A 24,444-nucleotide genomic window follows, 5' to 3' on the forward strand; every position below is an offset into this window, starting at 1 on the left:
TTGAGCACATTTTTGTTTGGCACTCTTTTAACCTCTTTTTTTAAATCCAATTTTAATTGCATTATTTACGCACTCTAGTTACATAATTGTCCATTGCTGGGTTTAAGTCATACAATGTACACTATCCATCAACAGTGCATCCTTCCTTTCACAGTCACCAATGTCTCCAGTTTCTCTCCCAACGCCAAGCTCCAGCCCTGCCTTGCTCTAGGGTAGGGGTGGCGAACACGCGACTCTGGAGCTGCATGCGGCTCCCGGCCAAAATGAATGCGGCTCTTTGCCTCTTGTCATGATTCTGTATACTGTGGCTCTTTGCCAAGTTTAGATCTTGTTCTGCTGCTTCTGAGGAGGGACCTCTGAGGAGAGATCTCCGAGCGCGGAGTTCCTCCCCCAGGCTGCTTCATCCCATCTCCCATCCCTTGGAAACAACTGGAGGGACCCGTGTGTCACATGTTGCCATTAATTCTTAGTGTGGAGGACGCAGCACACCCTCACCATCGCTGCAGGATTTTTACCCTCACTCAAAATGGCAAAATGCAATATGTGTTTAATAGATTATTGTTAAAATTAGATGCTTTTGTGTCTGTGCTTGTCTGTTTTGGCAGGTCACTGCGTGGTGTGGCTCTGACTCTCACATTTTAAAATTTTGGCTTTTTGTGTCGAACTTGTTGGCCACCCCTGCTTTAGGGCAAGCAAATTCCTTCTCTCTCACTATCTCTTTCTCTCTCTTTCCTTGTTAACATCAGTTTGCACAGTTGTTAATGGAGGAGTGCCTTGCCTATCAATTTCTGCACTTTCAGCCCCGAGTTCTTGTCCAGAGCTATCAGTTAACTCTATCATTGTACTAGTTCACTCTTCTCTATTCTAGCTACACTCATCACTCTGTTGTGAGCTGTCTACCCTGGGCTGGACCTTCTGACCTTTGTCTTCTTTGTCTCTGCATTTTATTGTCATATTATTTCTTATTTTTTATATATTCCACAAATAAATGAGATTATTCTATGTCTATTCTTTTTCCTCTGACTCATTTCACTTATCTTAATAGCTTCTATGTCTATCAATGTATAGGCAACTTTTATGACTTAATTTTTCCAAACTGATGCCTCTTGAATTTGTGCAGCTGCCTCCCACCACAGAGTAAGAACATTCTCAGCTGTTATCTCTTTCTGTACTTAATCTTCTCCTTTCCCTTTTTCCTCATCTCCTGTTATTCCTATAATTCAGATATTATTCCTCTGGTCCTTGTTATTTGTTAAGAGCCTAACATTTTCTTACAATCTTTTGTATCTCTTTTCTTTTTTCAAGTCTTTTATTGGTGCTGGCTTGTGTTTTATTCTCAAGTTAATATATATTGTTCTCCTACTATGAGATTCTCCTACTATGCTTGCTAATATGTTCTTTAGCACCTCAAATTACATTTGTATGGATTCTCTCATCATTTGAAAAGTTCATCTTTGAGTTAGTTAAATTTTAAATTTTTCATTTATTGATTGCTTAATCTTACTAGCAAGTTAATTTTTATTGACAGTGCAATGAGTATTGATTTTATTTGCCCATTGATAAGGGATAAGCATTTTTATAGGCCAGGGGATTTGCCTTTTTCTGTCCCTATCTGTGATTACAGCTGCATTTCTTACTTTTCTCATTTTCTTAGAATTTTGCAGGTGTTATTTAAGGAGTTTAGATATCTATTAATAATACATTTGCTGTTTGTATTTATTTTTCATGCAATATAATTTGAATGTGACCAGAATATCATCAACTAGTTATTCCATTGTTTTAGCTGTGATTTAAGGCTGTATATTGTCTGAGAAAGAGAACTGATACATCCCATCTGTGCCTGATGTAAGAGATGTATGTTATAATGCTTTTCTGTAGACATGCTAGTGTTTGCACAGTTTGGGGTTTAAAAGATATATGTATCTATAATAAAAATGGGCCAAATCCTGGCCTGGCAGTGGTGGTACATGGGTTAGAGGACTCAGTGTCCCCAGGTTAACCAAAGTTTGGGTGTGGGATATATTTTTAGAGGTTGTATCAGCCCTAACTCTAGATCAAAATTACTCCCTTACACAAAATAAAGCATTAAGCAAGTTATAGAATAAACTATTTATTTATAAATTATGAAATTTAATGTAATCAAAATTCATTTCAATAATTAATTTTAATTTTTAATATTATCTTTATTTAAGCACCTTACTAACATACATGACTGTAGTTGGGTTTCAGTCATAAAAAATATCACCCTTCACCAGTGCAGCATTCTCATCACCAGTGTTCCAATCTCCCTCCTACCACCCTCACTTGTATTTGAGACAGGCATTCTACACTCTCACTCATTAACATTGTCACCATAGTTTTCAGTGTAATTATTTCTCTAATTGCACTCACCACTCTTTTTGGTGAGCTTCATATTGTGAGCCAGTCCTTCCAGCTCTCATCTCTTTTGTCTCTGGACATTACTACAGTAATGTCTTTTAGTTTTCTTAAAACCCATAGATGAGTGAGACTATTCTGTATCTTTCTGTGACTATTTTACTCAGCATAATAGATTCCATGTACATTCATGTATAGAAAAATTTCATGACTTTATTTCTTCTGTTGGTTGCATAATATTCCGTTGTGTATATGTACCATACAGTTTCTTAGCCATTCCTATGTTGAAGGGTATTTGGTTCTTTTTAGAGTCTGGCTATTATAAATAGCACTACAATGAGTATAGGTATGAGGAAAGGATTTTTGAATTGTATTTTTGTGTTCCTAGGGTATATTCCTAGGAGTATTATTTTTGACTCTTAATAGGGTAAAAATTAATAGCAAAAACAATGAGTTTAATCAAATAGTAAAACATATTTTCTCTATTAAACATTGTCCTAAAGAATAAATAGTATTATCTGACAATCTTATCCATGGGAACAATAGAAGTTATCAAAGACAATTTGAGAACTTGTGGTAGGAATGTTTTCAGTTCAATCCCTATTGAACAGTATAAATTAGTCTCAATAACAAACAGATGAACTAGTAAAATTTGACACAGATATACTTTAATAAAATATTTACTAAAATTATAAAATTAAGGTTAGGAATCAAAGAGAAATATTCCCTATTTTATATAATATTAAATATTACTATAAAATATATTACTCTTAAAGGAAAAGTAACTACAGGTAAAGGTTAATGTAGAAATAAACAATATGTAAGTACTGGAAAATGAAAAAATTAACTTAACTAAAAACACAAAAAACCTTTATTTCAGTAAAAATTAAGGAAAAAATTACAAAATAAAAATAACACTTAAAGATACTACTACTTATAGTGGTAGTGTGTTTTCTCAGTATGCAGCCAACTCAGAATTAATTCTTGGCACAGCATTTGTTCCCTAAACCCAACCAGGAGTGATCCATAAGCATATTGTGAATAATCTCTAGGCATCACCAGATATTTCCCCTAAACAAACAAAAGTAATAATAATAATAATTAAATTCTGCTATTCAATTGTTAATAAAATAAAATATAAGTTTAAGAAAATTAATAGAAAGGTGAGACTCCTCATATACTACTGATGGTTATGCAATGCTATAAAATTAAGTAGAATTATTAAAATTACATATTTATCTAATAGATAGACTTGTACAATTGTTTTTTCTATAATTTACTCACACATTTTCACTATTAGAGATTAAGGTCCATTAAATTCCCTTCCTTTGGCTCTGAATGTAATCTATGAGTTGTTTATCTATGACCTGAATATAGCTAAAATTTAAATATTACTAATTGATTATGTTATGATATAATAGTCATTCCTTGCTCTGCAGAATTTCAATATGTAAACATTTTAATTGTTGTTTTTAGTTGCTGTATTTTAGGTAGATAAAACCTGATCTTCAACTTTAGTTACCCTGTCACACTAATTGTGGATAATTACAAATCTATAAACTTTACTTTTAATTCTTATGTCTGCATCTCCCTATATAATTACTAGAGGTACTTAATAATTATTAATAATCTATTGTGTCAGTTATTTTAAAGCATGTTGTTAATTTGTCTACCTGGTGAGTTATTAAAGTTGATATGTTTGTGGTTGTATAATTTTCAACCATATTTCAAGTATCAGTTAAGATAGCTAATGATCTTCAAGATTTGAATGTTGATGAGAAAGTCTTTTTGCAAGGCAATTCTTGATAAAATAAAAGAAAACAGAGAATTTCAATGTTACTATAAAAGAGTGACCAACTACAAGCCCAAAGAACTTATGGAAAACAAATTTATTGACATAATGATAAATATATTATAATGAAAATAATACAGGTATTTGATAGAAAATGCCACAAAAAGAACTACTAGAGACATTTTATGTTGAAGAAGAAAGCTGTATTAAACTAAAAAGGGTGATGCTATTTCAGCAAGACTTACAAAAGATACTCATTCTATATAACCATTTGTATGATGTGGAGAAGAAAAGTCCTGTTCCAACTTACGTTCATGAATTTTTCACAAAAAAATTTATGCCTTCCTTAAACACTGACTTTAGTGACTTCATAAAGAGATATAAAATAATTTTAAATTGATCCTTCTTAACCTTAGTTTTGACTACTTGACTTGTATTTGTGTGGAAACAAATGATAGAAAGTAAATTTGTGCTTGCATGGAGGCAAGCTTTGGTTCTATGGTGGTGGGTGGGAAATTGGGGACACTGAATAAGAGGAAACACAGGTGGTGTTATTAGTGTTTGAATATTTAATAACTGAAATGACTGTTATGAACAATGAACAATTTAGTAAAACATAGTGTTATAATAATAAGTAGAAGGAAAAAAGAAGCAAAGGGCTTAAGAAAAAATTGAAAGTAATTCTGATTGTTTTTCTTGTTTAAAGTTATAGTGCTAATTATATTTCAGTTTTTCTCTATTGTGCATCTATATATGTCAACATATGGGAGCATTTTAATATCTCATAAAACAATTTAGAGTCACAGAACAATTATAACTAAAATAGTAATAGTATTGGTCATAAAGCTAAGTGTTTAATGGTTTCTGCTTAAAACATTATTTTTATATTCCCACAAAATCATGGCACTAAATATGAAACTCAGTTTGTATTAGCACATATCAGAAAAACTTGAATTAAGCTTCCTAGTTGTGACTGCTGATGGACAGGTTTACCCCAAAGCAACTGGAAATTTCAAACCAGCAATTGTTGGATAGAACAAGAAAAACATCATGACAAAGAAAACCAACCTTTTTATTTATTCTTCTGCTTTGGGGGTCACAACCAGTAATTTTTGAGCACAGTCTTCAGGGGATTACTCCTAGTTCTATGCTAAGAGATGAGTCTTACTTATGTTCAAAGGAAAATATGTAGTGCGTTGGATCAAACAGACTTAGCAAATTCCAAAACATGTTCCTTACATTCTGTACTATCTCTCTTCCTCAGTACAATTCTCTGGAAAAAATACTGTATATAGAGAGCATCATGTTGTTGTGGCTGAAATCTTGAAATATCAAAATTGTGAGATAACAAATATTGTTTTAAATTATATTTATCTTAGTATATAATTTTAAATTAAATGTATTTTATTTGCTGTATTGGTTATCAATACTATAAAATTTCATGAATATTTTTTACTTTGGTATAATACAAATAACTAATACAAAAACCAATAACCAAAATTACAGCAAAAACACCAGTACCCATTATTCCACCTCCTTATTGGCTCTAGTGAACACTAATTTTCACCAAGCCTAGATGTGACTTTTATTGCTTGTTCCTTGTTTTGACTATATATAGTGAAACAACACAATAATTTTTCTTTCATTTCCAAACTGATTACTTTTTTCACAATGAACTCAAGTAATATCCTTTGTTTCTAAAGGGGAAATTTTACATTTTTAATATTATAGTATAGTACCATTCCATTTGATGCACTTAACATCTTAAGCATTCAATTATATGTTTGGAATATTTATTCTGAAAATGTGAATGATGCTATTATTAACATGGGTGAAAATATCTTTTCAAATTAGTATTTTTTAACCTTCAGACAAATATCAAAAGGAACATTTTCAATATTATAGAAATCCTATTTTATTTAAAAAAGAAATATCCATGATACCTTCCACAGGACCTGTACTACTTTTTGTTTACACATTTACATTGCAAAGTTTCATTTTATTCTTCATATCCTCACCAAGAATTATGTCCAGAGTTTTTCAATAAAGGTCATATTCAAAGGTATAAGGTATTTTCTCATTGTGTATTGTGAAAAAAATTTTGTTTATTGTTTGTATGTTTTTATTTTGGGCCATACCCATTGAAACTCAGGGGTTACTCTTGGCTACGTGCTCAGAAATCACTCCTGACTATATGGGACGCCGGGGAATGGAACCACAGTTTGTCCTAGGCTAGCGCTTGCAAGGCAGATGCCATACCTCTAGCGCCACCGCTCTGGCCCCTATTGTGGAACACTTTCTTTAGAAAAGTTTCCATTCAGCTCTTTTTCTAAAAAAAATAAAGTACTTCATTATTTTTATCTTTAATAATTTCTCTATTTTAGCACCGTGGTTACAGAAACATTGGGTTTCAGTCATTGAACGTATGCCACCCTGTACCAATGCAAATTTCCAGCCAACAATGTTCCTTATTTCCCCCACCCCACCCCTTGCCTGACTTCAGGACAGGAATTGTTTCTCTCTCTCTCTCTCTCTCTCTCTCTCTCTCTCTCTCACTCTCTCTCTCTCTCTCTCTCATAGTCATGGTAGTTGTCAGTGCATTTCTAACTGTGCTCACTGCTTTTAGTGGTAAGCTTCATGTTATGGGCTGGTCCTTCTGGTCCTCCTTTCTATAGTCTTTGCATATTATTACCATACTGTATTTTATTTTTCCTATATCCAGCAGATGAGTAAGACTATTCTATGTGTATCTCTCTCCTTCTGACTCATTTCACTCTGAATAACTGTCTCTGTGTACATCCATGAAATAGGAAAATTTCATGCTTAATTTTTCCTAACAGCTACATAGTATCCATTGTGTAGATGTACCACAGTGTCTTAAGCCATTCATCTGTTGTCGGGCACCTGTGTTGTTTCCAGATTCTGAATATTGTATAATTTTTTCTTTTCTTTTTTTTATTTTTTGAAGGAGAGGGAGAGAGTGGAGAGAGAAATAGAAAGGGAATGAGAGGTAGAGGGGGAAAGGGAGAAGGGGAAAGAAGAAAGGAGTGAGGGAGAGAGGAGAGAGAAGAAAGGAGAGAGGAGGAGAGGGAGAAGGAAGGAGAGGGAGGGAGAGAGAGAAAAGAATGACAAGGAGAGGGAGAGAGAGGGAGGAGAGAGAGGGAAGGAGAGAGAGGAGGAGGAGAGGAACAGGGAGGAAGAAAGGGAGATAGAGAAAGGAATGACAGGGAGATGGAGAAGGGAAGGGAGAAAGAGGGAGGGAGGAAGAGAGGGAGGGAGAATGAGAGGAAGAGAGAGATAGGTAGGGGGAGAGAGAAAGAGGGAGAAGAAAGGGAAGGAGAGAGAGAGAAAGGAGTAAGAAGGAGAAAGAGAGGGAGGAGAAAGGGAGGTAGAGCAATATTGTATATTTTTTTATTTTAATGTTGGTCGTTTGTTGCTGAGTTTTTGGAAGTATTATAATGTATCTTTGCTGTTAGATATTTATTGTGGAAATATATTCTCCAACTTGCTTTGTTTTCTTTTTAAAATGTGGGTACCTCACTGAGAATAAATACATTAAATAATTTATTGAGGAAAATGGCAAAATGAAACAGACAGCACTTGTATAAAGAATAAAAACACTAAAGCTAAAACAGAAGAAAACATTAAATTATATTGAACTCAAAGCATCATCATCAATAGAGAACATTTAGAAAGATTCAAATACTGTTTCTTATATTCTTTATTCTGAGAGCTCAGCTTCAATGTTTGAGTAATAACTATGTAGGGTTATTACTCATTATATTAAAGTGTATTAAATAAATAATAATTATTATTATTAATTTAATAATTTAATCAGATAATAAAGTATTCAAATAACTAAATATAATTAATCAACATTTTACATTAAAATTCCCTTTTGAATTATTACGATATTTCTTGTACTGATGCTTTAGAATTCTATCCAGAGGCACTCAGGGTTCTCTTGTCTCTGTACTCAGAAATTACTTTTGGCAGGCTCTGGGGACCATCTGGGATTCCAGGGATTGAACGCAGGATCCGTCTGTAGGCCATGTCCAAGGCAAATGCCCTACCACTGTGCGATAAATCTGCCCTAGAATTCAGTTCTTATATAAAAATCATTGTTGCACAATAATCATTCTAGTACATTCTGCTTTTGTAGACATTTTCAAATTTTCTAGCTAATCAGTATGTTTAGCTGTTCTTTGCCCTTTAACTCACTTGATTAGTCACCTAGTGACCAAGAGAAAGGTGATTCTATTTTAGCAGTCTTCATCTTTAAAAAGGCTTGGCAAGGTGGTAAAGATGATCACTTTTAGACCTTCTTCAAGCTTGTGGAATGTTTTCCAGAGTAAACTGTAACATGTTCTGAGATGCCTCTTTAGGCATCACTTTTATTTAAATATGAAATATTACCCTAAAAATATTTCCAAGTCAAATTAGAATATCATTTGCTCTGTTTTCTAAAATAAAGTGGTCAGAATTCTTTCCCCATTATTTGTGCTTTCACTTTGAATTTTATTAAAATATAAAAATTATTTTTAAATATTAAGTCTGAATTATAGAAACATTCAATTTTAGTGTAGCATTTAGAGCTGATTCACTACTGCAGATGTATGAATACAATTTTAGGAAAAGGATATACCTTTGTATATATTAATTAGGAAAGAGGTAAATTCTTTTGGGGGGCATGATAGGTGTGAAGTTTGGGTCATACCATGCAGAGCTTAGAGTTTATTTCTTACTCTATACTCCAGAGTGACCCCTAGTAGTGCTTTGGAGACTACATATTGAGATAGTTATGCACCAAAGTTAGTAAGATACAAGAAAGAATCTCTCTACTCCAGAGGCTGATATTCCCAGGTGGTCTGCCATCTATTAGAGAATACTGGCACAAACAGCTTAGTTTTCAAGATGAGAGATTGGAAGCATTTGAAGTGATATGTTAACTGACCTTAAAATCATATAATTTGGAAAAATAACTTCGCTTTTGAAAACTCAATGCCACAAAGATGATAATTGTGTTAATATGGTGGTGCCTTCAAATTCTAATTTATGAAATCACTAACAGTTATTATTCACATTTTAAGCACTTCTAAAATATTATATATATATAGTATATAAGATAGAATTCAATTATAGTAGGCCAGAGATATAGAATGACCTTGCATGTAACGGAACCAGCTGGTGGAACCTTGGCATCCCATGGGGTCTGAGTTTCACCAAAAGTATTTCCTGAACTTAGATTCAGGAGTAAATCCAAATCTTAATGGCATGTCAAAAAACTTTTAGTTACAAATATACTTTTTGTGTGTTGTTAAAATATAATGTAATAAATATTAAACAGTTTAAGGATATATGAATGTACAATTTATCTAAATAGGACACCAACAGTTTGGGATATTTCAGAGGTACAGGTTTGATATAGTTAGTGGAAATAGGGAGAAATAAAGCAAGGAATTCTTTTATAGTTATAGTTTAACTGTATCATTTAAAAATATACATTACTATGGGTACTAAGTACTAGAAACCATACAGTGTAATAACTTCATGCTTAATTTAATAGTGTGCATGTATGTTTCAAGTATGCACATATAGGAGTATATATATGTGATATGTATACAGAGTACTATATATAAAATCAATGAGTAACATTTTGATTAATTTACAAAAGGAATGAAATAGCACCGAGAGGTTTAGTAAAGTATTTTAAATCTTTTTTTTAGTAAGTAAAAAAAATATTTTAAGTATTTTAAATTTTAAATTACCAACTATGTTTTAAAAGTCTAGGTGATTTACAGAGAACTTAAGGCAAGTTAAGTTATTGAAAACCGCATGAGAACTGATCTTGGGTACAAGTAAATGCATTCAAACAACCTTTATTATAAAATATACAATTCCTTGATATGAAAAAAATGAAATAAGATTAATTGGATAATGACCTATATGTGAAATATGAAGAATAGAATTAAAAATTTAATTTGAAACACTTTCTTGGATAGCTGGGATTACTTGATATGAAAAGTGTTTTATTGTTCCTGAAGTAGGCAGTAAAGGACATGACTTTGGGGTCAGATAGTTGTGGCTCTGAAGTCCAATTTTACAATTATTTTCCTATCTGAATAACAAAAACAAGTTATTATCTTGTCTAAAACTCTGTTTACTTGTTAATGGGCTTTGCACACTTCTCTGTGAGATGTGAAGGGATTTTATGAGGGGTCTTTGCAATGAAATCTAGAACAGATGGTGGGTTCAAAGGTTATTTTACTGCAGTTTTCCTTCTTGCATCATTGACTTTTACTCTGTCACATGCATTTCCTAAAGTTTAATTCCCTAACCCTTTACTCCCTTCTCACCCTAAACAAATCATCTTGCCATCTACATCACAGAGAGGAATTTATCAGGTCTAAACTTTGTCAATTTAACCTCCTCTGGTTGTGAATATAGATACTTAAGTGATAAATACCCAAATGTTTTATATTTATAATCATACAGATTAAATAGAACACAGCTAAGATGCATAAAAGGTTACTATTTTAGTCACAGCGCATCACTTGAATAATTAATGCTTGTATTTTGGCAGTTCCAGTAATCAAACCCAGAGACTTAAACATATAACTCATGTGTTTCAGGGAATGTTGAACTGTGCACCCCTGGGTACATGACTCAAATGAACTTGTGTTCTATACAAATGAAGATGGTTGTTGTCACTCTAGAATTTTTCAATCAGTGAGTCTGGGGAGGGAATTATGTATTAGGCAAGCGTCCCTGGCTTTTCTCATATCTCCAAATTGGAGACTTCTTGCATTTAAGGCCAGCGTGAGCTCTTCACTTACAAGGAGACTGATTTAATAATTGGTTCATAAAAATATTTAAAAATTTTTATATAAAAGGCTAGTCAAAGCCTCTCAGATCTGGAAGACAATTTTATTGAAATAAAATTGCATACATTTTAGTTATTATAAATTGTAATTGTGTTTTGGTGTGCTCTCTTAGCATGTCTGAGTTTCAGAAATAACAGGCAGATGGGCTTGGTAAAGAGACTCTTTAGGCATGTTTCCCTTCCCTCTGTTCTCTCTTCATACTCTACTCTGTGCCTCTATAGATCTCACTGTTTCCTGTACGAGACAACTACTTCTCTTAAGAAGCTTACTCTTGGGGCCAGAGTGGTGGTGCAAGCAGTAAGGCATCTGCCTTGCTCGCGCTAGCCCCCAGTTCCCATATGGTCCCCCAAGCCAGGAGCGGTTTCTGAACACATAACCAGGAGTAAACCCTGAGCGACACTGGGTGTGGCCCCAAAACAAAAACAAACAAACAAAAAGTTACTCTTGCTTATCTTTTGTTTCTTGATTTATATTTTATTTTATTTTTGTTTTAGTTTTTGGGCCACACCCGGTGATGCTCAGGGGGGTTACTCCTGGCTATGCTTTCAGAAATCGCTCCTGATTTGGGAGACCATACGGGACGCCAGGGGATAGCGATCAGTCCTAGGTTAGCCTGTGCAAGGCAAAAACCCGACTGCTTGCACCATCACTCCAGCCCGTTTCTTGAATTTTCATCTTTTAGTTCCTAGTAGTCTTTTTCACTGTTCCTATAGTCTTTGCTCAAGTGCCCCTTCTCCATCAAGCTTACCCTACTTTGTGTGAAACTATATTGTTACCCAGAATTCCCTAGTAGTCTTCTGAAATAGGTATCTGTCTTTGGCATGATTACTACCTAATAGACAGTAATTAGATTATTTATTTTTTATAGCTTTTCCCCAAGATTGAATCTGAATTTCATGAAGTAGGCTCTTCAATGAATAACATTTATTGTATAGTTGTCTGGAATAATATCTGACACAAAAACCTTTGCTGTGTAGCTTAACTTATTTGTTGTGTTTGGTATTGTATAGAAATTATCTAAATATAAATCTATACAACTCATGCAAATTTTCTCAAAATTTTATTTATTTGATGACAAAAATGTGTCAATTTAGATGGTTTTATGTGAATACAAAGTATATTTTTTATTCTGTGGGTGATATAAAAATCAGTGGGTGAACCTGATCAAAAATAAAACAGTGCAATCATTAAAATGAGACTTAAAAGTATCTAAAATATAAAGGCTGAATTTATTTTATTCATGTTAGTCATTGAAGACTATGTAATTTAAAATTTAGGTTTAAAAAATAAAACAAGAAGAGAAGCATTGAAGAGGCATTCGAAATATCTTAAGTGATATTATACATGTGCTTAAATGTTAATACAATACTTGTGTTTAATGTTAAGAAGGTACTTATGCTTTCAAACACAATCAATTTTAATCAAATACTTCTAAAATGTCTAAAATCTGTGTAAATGTTGAATATGGATTATATTAAACTTTTTAAATTCATTTTATGGTAAAAGGAATGATGTCATCTCTACCTTTAACTATCACCGTGTCTTTGTCTTTCTGGTCATTTTCTACTCTAATTTCTGTCTCCTCTGCTGCCTATATAGCACAACATCTTTATCTTTTCCTTTCTAGAAGATTTTTACTAATTATATAAACTTATGGAATGATTTAAATTTTTTTGGTTTATTTTTGGGCCACATGTGGAGGAAGGAGCTCAGGAGTTACTCCTGTTCTGAGCTCAAAATTCTCTTCTGGCAGACTAGGGAATCAAATATCCGGGATGCAGAGATCTAACTCCAGGTGCCAGCATGCAAGGCCAATGCCTCACCCACTGTGCTTTAGCTAAGGCCTAATTTTAAACTTTTTAGTTTGTTTGTTTTGGTGCCACACCCAGTGACTCTCAGGATTACTCCTGGCTATCTGCTCCTGGCTTGGGGGACCATATGGGATGCTGGGGGATTGAACTGTGGTCCATTCTAGGTTAGTGCGTGCAAGGCAGACACCCTACTTCTTGTGTCACTGCTCTGGCCCCTGATTTTAAACATTTTAAAGATATTTTATCTTTTATCTATATGACTTGTGTGTTATTCTACTTATGCTTACTTGTGTGTTATTCTATTTAAGCTCCCAGCGCTTACACAATATGCTATTTTTTATATTTATTTTGCAATAGTGTTTTGCTCTATAATGGCTCTTCAATATTATTTTAATTTTCATTCCTTTTTTCTCAGTCTTAAATAATTTTTGGCTGGAGGGGTGTTGGGCCACACTTGGCGTTGCTCAGGGATTACTTATGGCTGTCTGCTCAGAAATAGCTCCTGGCAGGCACGGGGGACCATATGGGACACCGGGATTCGAACCAACCACATTTGGTCCTGGATCGGCTGCTTGCAAGGCAAACGCCGCTGTGCTATCTCTCCGGGCCCAATATTTTATAATAATTGTATGACATTTATAATAACAATTATTCAAACTCATTTCTGTTCTACAATAAGATTAATGTACTTATTTTTATATGCATGATTTATAATAACTTCCACATGTTTGGAAAATACACATTTTATTTATTCACTACTGTCTACATTGGGCCTACACATAGATTTATATTTTCATAGAAAATGTTTCTGTGTCTCACATGTATAGGAAACTATGCATAACTTGTGTTCAAGTGAACTTATATTTGCTTTATTAGGTTCTTTATTTATAAATCTATTATATTTTATATTAAGAACTATTAATATTTATTAATATTAATATTGATTTATTTTAAACTCTAATAGAGTTTCTGAAAAATATTGGACTTTTAAACTTGCATAGATAATTTGTTGCTGGGAAATAAACTAAATATTAGAAACTATATGACACTTTCATTTTTATATTTGGAATCATATCACAGAGATTTTAAAGATCAATACAGTACTGTTTAAAAGTTCATTAACTCTCAGTAAAATAAACATTTGATAAGAAAATTTAAAAGAGAATGATTACTGAGTTTCCTTGTGTTAGTACAATGATTTGGTAAAATGAAAAACAATATACTTCTATATGCTAGAAGTCATTAAACCAATGTAAGTCTTGGTGAATATTATGATGAGATGATAGAGACTCAATATTCCTTTTATTTAAATTTAATAATCTGGACTAAAACAACCAGGCTCTGAACATGTCTAGGTGTAGTCCACAAAGAAATACATTTTTTAATTATTGATAGCATTTAATAAAAAGTGATTTTAATTTCATGTCTTCCCAAATTCACAGAGTAAAAACCAAACTATCCACATTTATAATGACTATTACTTAGTCATTTTTATCTCAAACAAGAAATACCACAATATTAATGTGGGGTAAAGTTTTATGTTCTACATACACCAGATGCTTAATCTATATGTGTTACATAGAGATACCTGCTATATTTCAACATTTACTTTTAAGATCTTGATATTTCACCTTCTTTTGAAGTTCTCTATCTTTTTTTTCCTTTTTTATATATATTTTATTCAAACACCTTGATTACATACATGATTGTGTTTAGGTTTCAGTCATGTAAAGAACACTACCATCACCAGTGCAACATTTCCATCACCAATGTCCCACATCTCCCTCCTCCCATCCAACCCTCACCTGTACTCTAGACAGGCTTTCTATTTCCCTCATACATTCTCATTATTAGGATAGTTCAAAATGTAGTTATTTCTCTAACTAAACTCATCACTCTTTGTGGTGAACTTCAAGAGGTGAGCTGTAACTTTAGCCGTTCTCTCTTTTGTGTCTGAAAATTATTACTGCACGAATGTCTTTCATTTTTCTTAAAACCCACAGATGAGTGAGACCATTCTGTGTCTTTCTCTCTCTCTCTCTGACTTATTTCACTCAGCAAAATAGATTCCGTGTACATCCATGTATAGGAAAATTTCATGACTTCATCTCTCCTGACAGCTGCATAATATTCCATTGTGTACATGTACCAGTTTCTTTAGCCATTCGTCTGTTAAAGGGCATCTTGGTTGTTTCCAGAATCTTGCTACGGTAAATAGTGCTGTAATGAATATATGTGTAAGGAAGGGATTTTTGTATTGTATTTTTGTGTTCCTAGGGTATATCCCTAGGAGTGGTATAGCTGGATCGTATGGGAGCTCAATTTCCAGTTTTTGGAGGAATCTCCATATTGCTTTCCATAAAGGTTGAACTAGACGGCATTGCCACCAGCAGTGGATAAGAGTTCCTTTCTTTCCACATCCCCACCAACACTGTTTGTTCTCATTCTTTGTGATGTGTGCCAATCTCTGTGGTGTGAGGTGCTATCTCATAATTATTTTGATTTGCATCTCCCTGATAATTAGTGATGTGGAGCATTTTTTCATGTGTCTTTTGGTCATTTGTATTTCTTCATTGTCAAAGTGTCTGTCCATTTCTTCTCCCCATTTTTTGATGGAATCAGATGTTTTTTTTTCTTGTAAAGTTCTGTCAATGCCTTGTATATTTTAGAGATTAGTCCCTTATCTGATGGGTATTTTCTTTTTCTTGCTTACATCATTTAGCATAATCTCTTCAAGTTCCATCCATGTTGCTGCAAACTGCATGATGGCATCACTCCTTACAGCTATGTAGTATTCCATGTATATATGCACCACATTTTCATGATCTGCTTATCTGTCGTTGGGCATCTAGGTTGATTCCAAGTCTTAGCTATTGTGCTGAGTGCTGCAATTTATAGTGGTTTGCATATCTTGTAAAGTTTTGCCACTACCTTACATATCTTAGGAATTAGGTGAATGAATAGTTTTTCCCATTCCAGTAGTCTTTTTTATCCTAGTCATGTTTTCCTTTGAGGTGCAGAATCTTCTCAGCTGAATGTAGTTTCATTTGTTTATTTCTCCTTCCACTTGCTTGGAAGTGGTGTTTATTCTTTGAAGATACCTTTAGTCTCAATGTCATGGAGTGCTTTGTCTATGTTTTCCTATAGGTAGCTTATGGTTTAAGTTCTGATATTAATTTCTTTAATCAATTTCCAATTTATTTTTGTGTATGGTGTATAAGAGAAATTTGAATTTGCTTTTTTTGCATTTAATTGACCAGTTTCCCCAACACTTGAAGAAGCTTTGCTTGCTCTACTTTGTATTTATTGCACCATTATCAAAGGTTGTTTGTATACCTGGGTGTCAGTCTCAGAAACTCAAGTCTATTCCAACAATCTTAGTCTGTCTTCATTCCAATACCAGGCTGTTTTAATGACCATTGCTTTCTAGTACAATTTAAAGCTGGTGAAAGTGATGCTTTCATATTCTTTTTCTCAGAATTGCTTTAGCTTTTTATGGCCATTTATTGTCCCAAATGAATTTCAGGATAGTTTGATCCACTTCTTTGAAAAATATTATGGGTTTATTTAGAGGGATTGCATTAAATCTGTAAATGTGTTGGGAAGTATTACCATTTTGCTTGTTAATCTTCCCAATCATTGAGCAGAGTGTTTCCATTTCCTTGTGTCCTCTTTTATTTTTTTAAAGCAATGTTTTCTTTGTATAGCTTTCACCTCTTTAGTTGACATCAAGGAACTTGACTTTGAGGCAGAATTGTGAATGGGATTGTTTTCATAATGTCTCTCTTTTCTTATGATTGTATGCAAAAAATGCTAGGGATTTTTGCATGTTAATCTTGTAGCCTGCCATTTTACTATACAAATCTATTGTTTCTAGATCTTTTTGATAGAATCTTTAAGATTTTCTAAATATAGTATGGGGCCTGGGTGAGAGTACAGCAAGTAGGGACTTGCTTACAGCTGAACTGGTTTGATCCCCAGCATCCCCTATGGTTCCTGAGCCTGCCAGGAGAGATTTGAGAACAGAGCCAGGAGTAACCCCAAATATCAGAGCAAGCCTGCTGGCTTGTGGTGGGGGGAGCAGAGATTAAGCATGGAAAAAATGCTACCTACTTTGCATTTTTTTTTCCTTCTTTGAACCTGGGGCTAGTGAGTTTCCATCTAACTCCCCATCCAGCTCTGAAACCACCAGGGCAAAGGCAGCAGGCCTCAGAAACCAGGAGGAATAGAACATATTAGAACTTAGTATCTTCTCTTTTCTCTCAGTCCCAGGATGGTGGTCCCTACAGTGTTGATCACTCTTGGTGGTTTTGAGGGACCATAGAGGTGCTAGAGATCAAACCTAGAACAGCCACTTTCAAGGCAAATGCCCTACCCAAGGTACTAGTTCTCCTGCCCCCAGGAGAAACAAACATCCAGGACTGAACATCTTTTACCATTATCAGTACTTCATTCGTTTTTATTGTTAAATAATATTTTATGGACAGACCACTTTTTTTTTATCAGCTGATGTGAATTTAGTTTCTTCTTTTTGGCTTTTATGAAAATTCAGTTTTGAAGGTTTGTATACACATTTTTTTTGCAGATATGTTCTCAGTTCTCTTGGTTATATGTCCAGACCAAAAGCATATTACTGAATCATGTTTAACCTTTTGAGCGAGTGATAAGTCTGTTGTCCAAATTGGCTGTCCATTTTTTGTTTTTAGGCCACACCTAGCCAGCACTGGAAGGTTACTCCTGGCCCCATGCTCAGATATTTCTCCTGGCAGACTCTGGGGACCATATGGGATGCTGGGAATCAAACCCAGGTCCACCCTAGGTCAGCTGCATGCAAGGGAAAAGCCCTACTGTTGTGCTATCTCTTCAGTCCCTTCATTATATATTCTCCCACGCAACATCCAGGGGATCCAATTTCTTCACATATTAACCAACATTTGTTATACTAGTGCATTTGTAGTTTTTTCTCAGTGTGGTTGTAAATTGCATTTTCCTGATAGTTAATGTTGTAGACAATCTTTCTATGTGTGAATTAATTAAAGGCTGTGTTGGTTTTTGCTTCTTATAAAAACTGATGATCACATCCAGAAACACTTTCAAAATACAGGGCATAAATATATTTAAAAAACTATATATATATATTTGTCTTTGGGCCCCACCCTGTGGCACTCAGGGGTTACTCCTGGCTTTGAACTCAGAAATTGCTCCTGCAGGTTTGGATGGGATGCAGGGAAATTGAATCCTGGTAGGTTCTGTGTTGGCTGCATGCAAGGCAAACACCCTCCCCGCTATGCTATCGCTCAGGCCCCACAGGGATATTTTTTAGTGCTAATGCAAATATCCTGCTGCACTTTCCTTTGCTCTCTGTGATTTGATAAGCTTCATCTTCTGGTATTTTGCCCAAGTATATTGCATAGAAACAATCTGACTTTAACTTGGGGCTGCCCAAAACAAAAAATAATGCAATAGCTAGGATTTTGCTAAAGCAAGTGTTTTTTCTAACTCCTTGAGCTGCAGATTGCCTTGAATCATCATCATCCGGATCGTATCCTCCTCAGTGGCATTTTTGTTTCTTTTGAATTCTTCCTTTGCCCAATCCCTTAAGTATCTGAGATCAGAATCATTTGGAACTTCCCGAATTGCTTGCAAAATTCTTCTATAGAGGAGAAGAACCTGTTGCCTTCTCATGAACTGCTTCAGCGTTAGCGTCGCTGGGGGTAATCGGGAAGCGGCCATAGCCGGGGCGCGTCCTCCTGGACCTCAGTTCTCTATTTTTTTTCATATTATGCTATTTATTTGCTCATTCTTTTTATTTTAAAAAGTTTTATGGTTTCTTTTTATAATATATATCTGACCCTATGTGTTATGAAAACATATTAACTATAGTTTAATATTCTCTGAATTAAAAGTATGACCAAAAGTCATACTTTATATATTATCTCTACTATGTACATATTAGTGAAATAAGATTTATATCTATAATATAAATATATGCAGATAAGTTATTTTTATTAGAATAAATTAATGTATAAGGATTCATTAGTAACTGAATGTTGATCATTTCTGGCCTGCTTGAAAATTTGAAAGTGTCATTAGTATGACCTCTCTAGTAACCTCATTTATTTTTCTTAATTCACCTTCATGTTAAGTCTTTTAAAATTCTCCCATTGGGATAATTTTTCTTTTGTGCCATATTTGGCAATTCTCTGGGGTTTATGTTTGGGGGTTTATGTCTAACTTTGCACCATGCACTCGGGAATTACTCCTTATGGTAATTGGGAGTAGGAGACCATTGTGGATTTCTAAGGATCAAACCCAGGGTGACCCTGGGCAAACTACCCATTCTCAACTCCATAAAAAATATTTAATTGGAAAAAAGTAGTTTATGTACAAGAAAATCCATTGCAGAAAACTGAGTTGTCTTAAATGCCTGACTCTATTTTGCATTCTTTGCATTCCAGTGAAGCTGCCTTAGAAATTCAGAATGCAAATTTCCAAGTCTAGAATCCACTAAGAGTGGACACTAGAAAGTGATATTTAGATATGTCAGTTTCATCAGTTAGACCTGATTATCTGTCATATTCAAGATGATTTACATAAAATATACATGGATGTACATGAAATCTATTATGCTGAATGAAATAAGTCAGAGAGAGAGAGAGAAAGACGCAGAATGGTCTCACTCATCTATGAGTTTTAAGAAAAATGAAAGACATTCTTGCAATAATAACTTTCAGACACAAAAGAGAAGAGCTGGAAGTTACAGCTCACCTCATGAAGCTCACCACAAACAGGGATGAGTTTAGTTAGAGAAATAACTAAGTTTCGAACTATCCTAATAATGAGAATGTATAAGGGAAATAGAAAGCCTGTCTAGAGTACAGGCGGGGGTTGGATGGGGAAGAGGGAGATTTGGGACATTGGTGATGGGAATGTTGCACTGGTGATGGGTGGTGTTCTTTTTTTTTTTTTTTTTTTTTGGATGGGTGGTGTTCTTTACATGACTGAAACCCAAACACAATCATGTATATAATAAATTTGTTTAAATAAAAAAATTTAAAAAAATCTAACAGTGACATTTTTCTAAGCTGAGTGGAACAAATATGCAATCACACTTTATTTATTTAACTCAAACATATGAATTGGTTCCTGTTGTTTTAACAAGCTTCCTACTGGCATTTGTTAGACTTAAATGATGATCTCCAATTGAGAAATATAGTATGTTGATAATCATTAACATTTCATTGACCAATTTAGAATCACTGAATAAACTGAGATCAAACAAAGGCTTTTTGAAACATTAATGATAAAATAGAAATATTTTTTCTCTTTTACATTGCTAATTTCTTTTCAAATAATTAAAATTATTGGAAGTAAAAACAAGTAAATGCAACAATTGTATTTAGTATCTAATTATGTGACCCAAGATCACAGACATATACTCAAGTATTGAAATTCTTTGAGGTTTCCAAATTTTATTTTAGAAAGTGTCCGTAAAATTAACACACAGCGGTATGGCATTTACCTTGCATGCAACTGGCCTAGGACAGACCCAGGTTCTATTCTCAGCATCCTATATGATCCCCTGAGCCTGGCAGGAGCGATTTCTGAGCACAGAACAAGGAGTAACCTCTGATGGCCACCAACTAAAGCAAACAAACAACAAAAAACTAATACAATTGAAATGTGAAAGTATTATTTCTAATGGAATTTGTTTTAATTTGTTTACACAAAAATATTCAAAAATTGCCATAAATGTAATTACGCATTTAAGTCTTTACTTATTTAATTTACTTACTTTTTGCCTTTTAACCATGCCCATCAGTATAAGGGCATACTCCTCCTCAGGTCTCAGAAATCACTTCAAGAGGACTCAGGATCATATGTGTTTTGGGGGATCAAGTCCTGGTAGGCCATTTTCAGACAAGTACCTGATTTGTTGTACTCTATGGCCCCTCCCCAGGTCATGTACAGTTTTATTAATAATTTCCCTAATTAACATTTTCCTATATGTGAATGCTTTAAGGATATACAATGAAATCTTCAGGGTTTTTTTTTCTTTTACATTCATCTACATATAGGTTACATTTCTTTATTGATTGATTGATAGATTTCTGGGGAGTCTTAGTAAGCACAATGATCTCAGTTATACTCTCCAGTTGGGACATTAATTTAAATGTAAGGACCCAAGAATGTTTCACCCTATTTTACTGAGGAAGTTTCTGGGAAACCCTAGTGATGGTGGGGGCTTCCAGAATCATATGCAGAAGTGTTTGAAATCTCCATAGCTGCAAAGGAGATTGTTAAAGGATGAATAGAGAAGACCCCATTAGGTTCCAGAAATTTTACAAGATCAGATTCATAATAGGCATATTTTAGGTCCCCAAATTAGAATATTTATAAGGTTTTAATATTTTATATTTTTAATGTGAAAGTAAGAATATAATAGTATTGTTTTATGTAATTTCATTTGGACAAGTAAAAGAAAAATAAGAAAAGATAAAGAAGGGGCTGGGCCTGTGGCACTAGAGGTAAGGCATCTGCCTTGCAAACGCTAGCCTAGAACGGACCACGGTTCAATCCCTAACTGTCCCATATGGTCCGCCCAAGCCAGGAGCAATTTCTGAGGCAGAGCTAGGAGTAACCCGAGTGTCAACGGTGTGCCACCCCCAAAAAATAAAAGATAAAGATAATTAAAAGAAGTCTATGATAATGTATATTCTCAATAGGATAGAGTTTATGTGACTGGAATAGAATATAGTGCCCTCAGGGAACTGATCGAACCCCAGAATACAAGAGATCTGGTGGTTTTATATAACATTAGAGTTATAGGATGCACAATTTCCATAAATAATCATAGAGACCCTAAGGGGAAATTAATTTACCAAGATACCTGGGTATGAGACAGATGGGTAGGTTTTTGACTAAAATTAGAGGAAACATATATACAGGTCTGCAAAGCAAAAAATAAAAAATGACTTACAAAAATGAGATTTATGACTTTTGTTTGTTTGTCTTTTTTTAGGGCCACACCCAGTGGAGCTCAGGGGTTACTCTTGGCTCTGCATTCAGAAATCCTTCTGGCAGACTTGGGGGACCATATGGAATGCTGGAGATATAACCCCAGTCAGCTGCGGGTAAGGCAAAATGCCCTACCCATTCATTGTATTATTGTTCTGGCCCTGATCATGTCACTAAATTTTACAAATACTATCTCACAGACCCAAAATTTATTATCATATGATAAAATGAAGTTTGGGGATGGTTGATCTTAAAATTCTTAGATTATTTTTTCTGATTTTTTGTTTGTTTGTTTTGTTTTGGGGCCTCAAACTGGTGAAACTCAGGAATAACTACTGCTTAGGAATCACTCCTGGAAGAATTGGGGGTCCAGATGGGCTGCCAAGGATCAAACCTTGGATGGTCCCGTGCAAGGTAAATGCCCTACTTACTGGCTGTAAAATTGCTCCAGTTCCTCCTTGGATTATTTCTATGATGATTTTGCTATCCTTGAATTTATTGGAGTAAATATATATTGTTAACTACCGGCAGAGTTTCAACATTGGTTTTCTGTGTTCTGAGAAGACGACCACTATGTTCTATACAATGTCCAATAAATCTTCTATACAAAGTCCGCTTACTATAGGTTTCTCCCATGTACTAAAATAAAAGTATTAACACATTCCAGATTAGTAAAGATTGTTACCATAATGGATAGTTTCTATATTTTTATAATTTTTTAAAATTTTCTGTTTGATACTGATAGATATTAGACAGTGATATCAAATCATAGTACTAATCATAGTTACAGCACAGTAATCATATCTGCTGATTTTGTCATGGTCTCTGATAAAGAGTATAAACAAATGCCTGTATTCTTAATAATTATAACTATAAAATATTGCCTTTAACTGCTAGTCAAGTAATGTAATCAGCAACAGGTATACATATGTCAAGCAATATCATGTTTTTACATTTTCTCTATACTCTAAAAATATTCATAAAGCTCAATGAGTTCTTTAGATTGAAGAACAAAGACATATATGAACTATTTGAGCATCTTGTTTGTTTATTTTTATTAGGTGCTTTTAAGGCTGCAGTTTTCAGTAGTTATGAAGGAAGAGAAAGCTACAGTTTTAGTTTACAATGAGGGATTTTTTAACATATGGACTTTATAATCCTGCAGACACAACAATCCTGAAAGAGACCATGGTAGACAGAGATATTTTGTGAGGTTTCTGTAAAGTCCAAACATGACAACAACAGCTGCATCCCCTGGGGTTTTCAATTAAATCCATGTTGATTTTGCCAACAAACATAATCCATTTGAAAATCAGTTCCTGGTATACAACTGGTTGCTGATATACTGAATGGCTAGCTCTGAGATACAAGGCAATTTTGTGGCCATGACTGCCATAACGGAGAAATAAAAAAAAAATCTAATGCCAAGGGGGACAGTGTGAGGAGTGAACTGTGCTGCTTATTCTATTTGTACTTTCAATCTTTCAGTTGTGTATTTTTTTTTGTACTTCACCCTCTTTGCCAAAGGCTTTAAATACCCCTTGGGCTCTCTTATCACTTAGCTTCTTATTGTCTTTGAGCAGTGGAATACAGTGATGTGGAGGGTAGTCAAGAGTGGTGATTTATTCTTTCTTGAAACTTTTGCTATGCCTAGGGAGATTTAATAGTAGTCTTGTTTCTTTTCCTGTGCCCATGGCTCTATGGTCCTGAATAGCATCTTCTTTTTGCTTCCACAGGTCTTATGGCTCTGTTGGTCCTTCCTTTGTTAACTCTTTAGTCTTTACTAGCTTCATCTCATCTTCTTTGATAAAAAAGCACTTTCAGTATTTAATTCTTTAGCACTTTTTCTTTGAGAATTCAATTTTTTCTTTTTTATCTCTCCTCAGAGAAAATATCAGAATGAAAGAGATTCTGGCAAATATTGGATTTTAAGAGATTACATATTTAGGGCATTATCTCTTAAATATACAATTATTTGGGGGCTTGCTATTATAGGTAGTCAAGCATGATCCTTAACAATATGGCTCTATATTTTGATAATTTCTTCTTTCACTTATCTGTAAATTCCTATTTTATTAACCTTGCCCCACCCTCTATTGTATCTACTGGATGCCTACCCTTCCTTTGTATATCAATATACTTAGTGTCTTTTTTGTTTACATTAGACTTAAAATGCCAAAATGTATCATTATATACATGCAGGTACCATCCACTGTCTCTAAAACAAAAGGAATAAATCAGGCTCTAAACTCTGATTTATATTAGTGATAAGAATAATACACACTTCTTTTTTTTTTTTTTTTTTTTTTTGGTTTTTGGGCCACACCCGGTGACGCTCAGGGGTTACTCCTGGCTATGTGCTCAGAAGTTGCTCCTGGCTTGGGGGACCATATGGGACACCGGGGGATCGAACCGCGGTCCGTCCAAGGCTAGCGCAGGCAAGGCAGGCACCTTACCTTTAGCACCACCGCCCGGCCCCTTAATACACACTTCTATTGTTTAAAAAGAGTCAAATTTTATTTTTGTAATGTAGGCTTGTAGTTTAAGGGTTTTTTTTTCACCC

At 34.3% G+C, this 24,444-nt stretch overlaps 1 protein-coding gene across 1 annotated transcript; it reads right to left on the reverse strand.

Annotated features, from left to right (window-relative positions):
- Positions 1 to 18,110: 18,110 nt before the first annotated feature.
- Positions 18,111 to 18,596, reverse strand: LOC126006396 (LYR motif-containing protein 2-like). Its single transcript, XM_049771787.1, has one exon. The coding sequence runs from the start codon at positions 18,594 to 18,596 to the stop codon at positions 18,330 to 18,332; it is 267 nt and encodes an 88-aa protein (XP_049627744.1). The 3' UTR covers positions 18,111 to 18,329.
- Between the last annotated feature and the right edge of the window lie 5,848 nt (positions 18,597 to 24,444).

Source organism: Suncus etruscus, chromosome 4 (assembly GCF_024139225.1).
Source record: "Suncus etruscus isolate mSunEtr1 chromosome 4, mSunEtr1.pri.cur, whole genome shotgun sequence".
Taxonomy (NCBI): domain Eukaryota; kingdom Metazoa; phylum Chordata; class Mammalia; order Eulipotyphla; family Soricidae; genus Suncus; species Suncus etruscus.

Bases quoted from the DNA above. Each gene is read 5' to 3' on its own strand.
- LOC126006396 (XM_049771787.1), bottom strand. From the start codon at position 18,596: ATGGCCGCTTCCCGATTACCCCCAGCGACGCTAACGCTGAAGCAGTTC.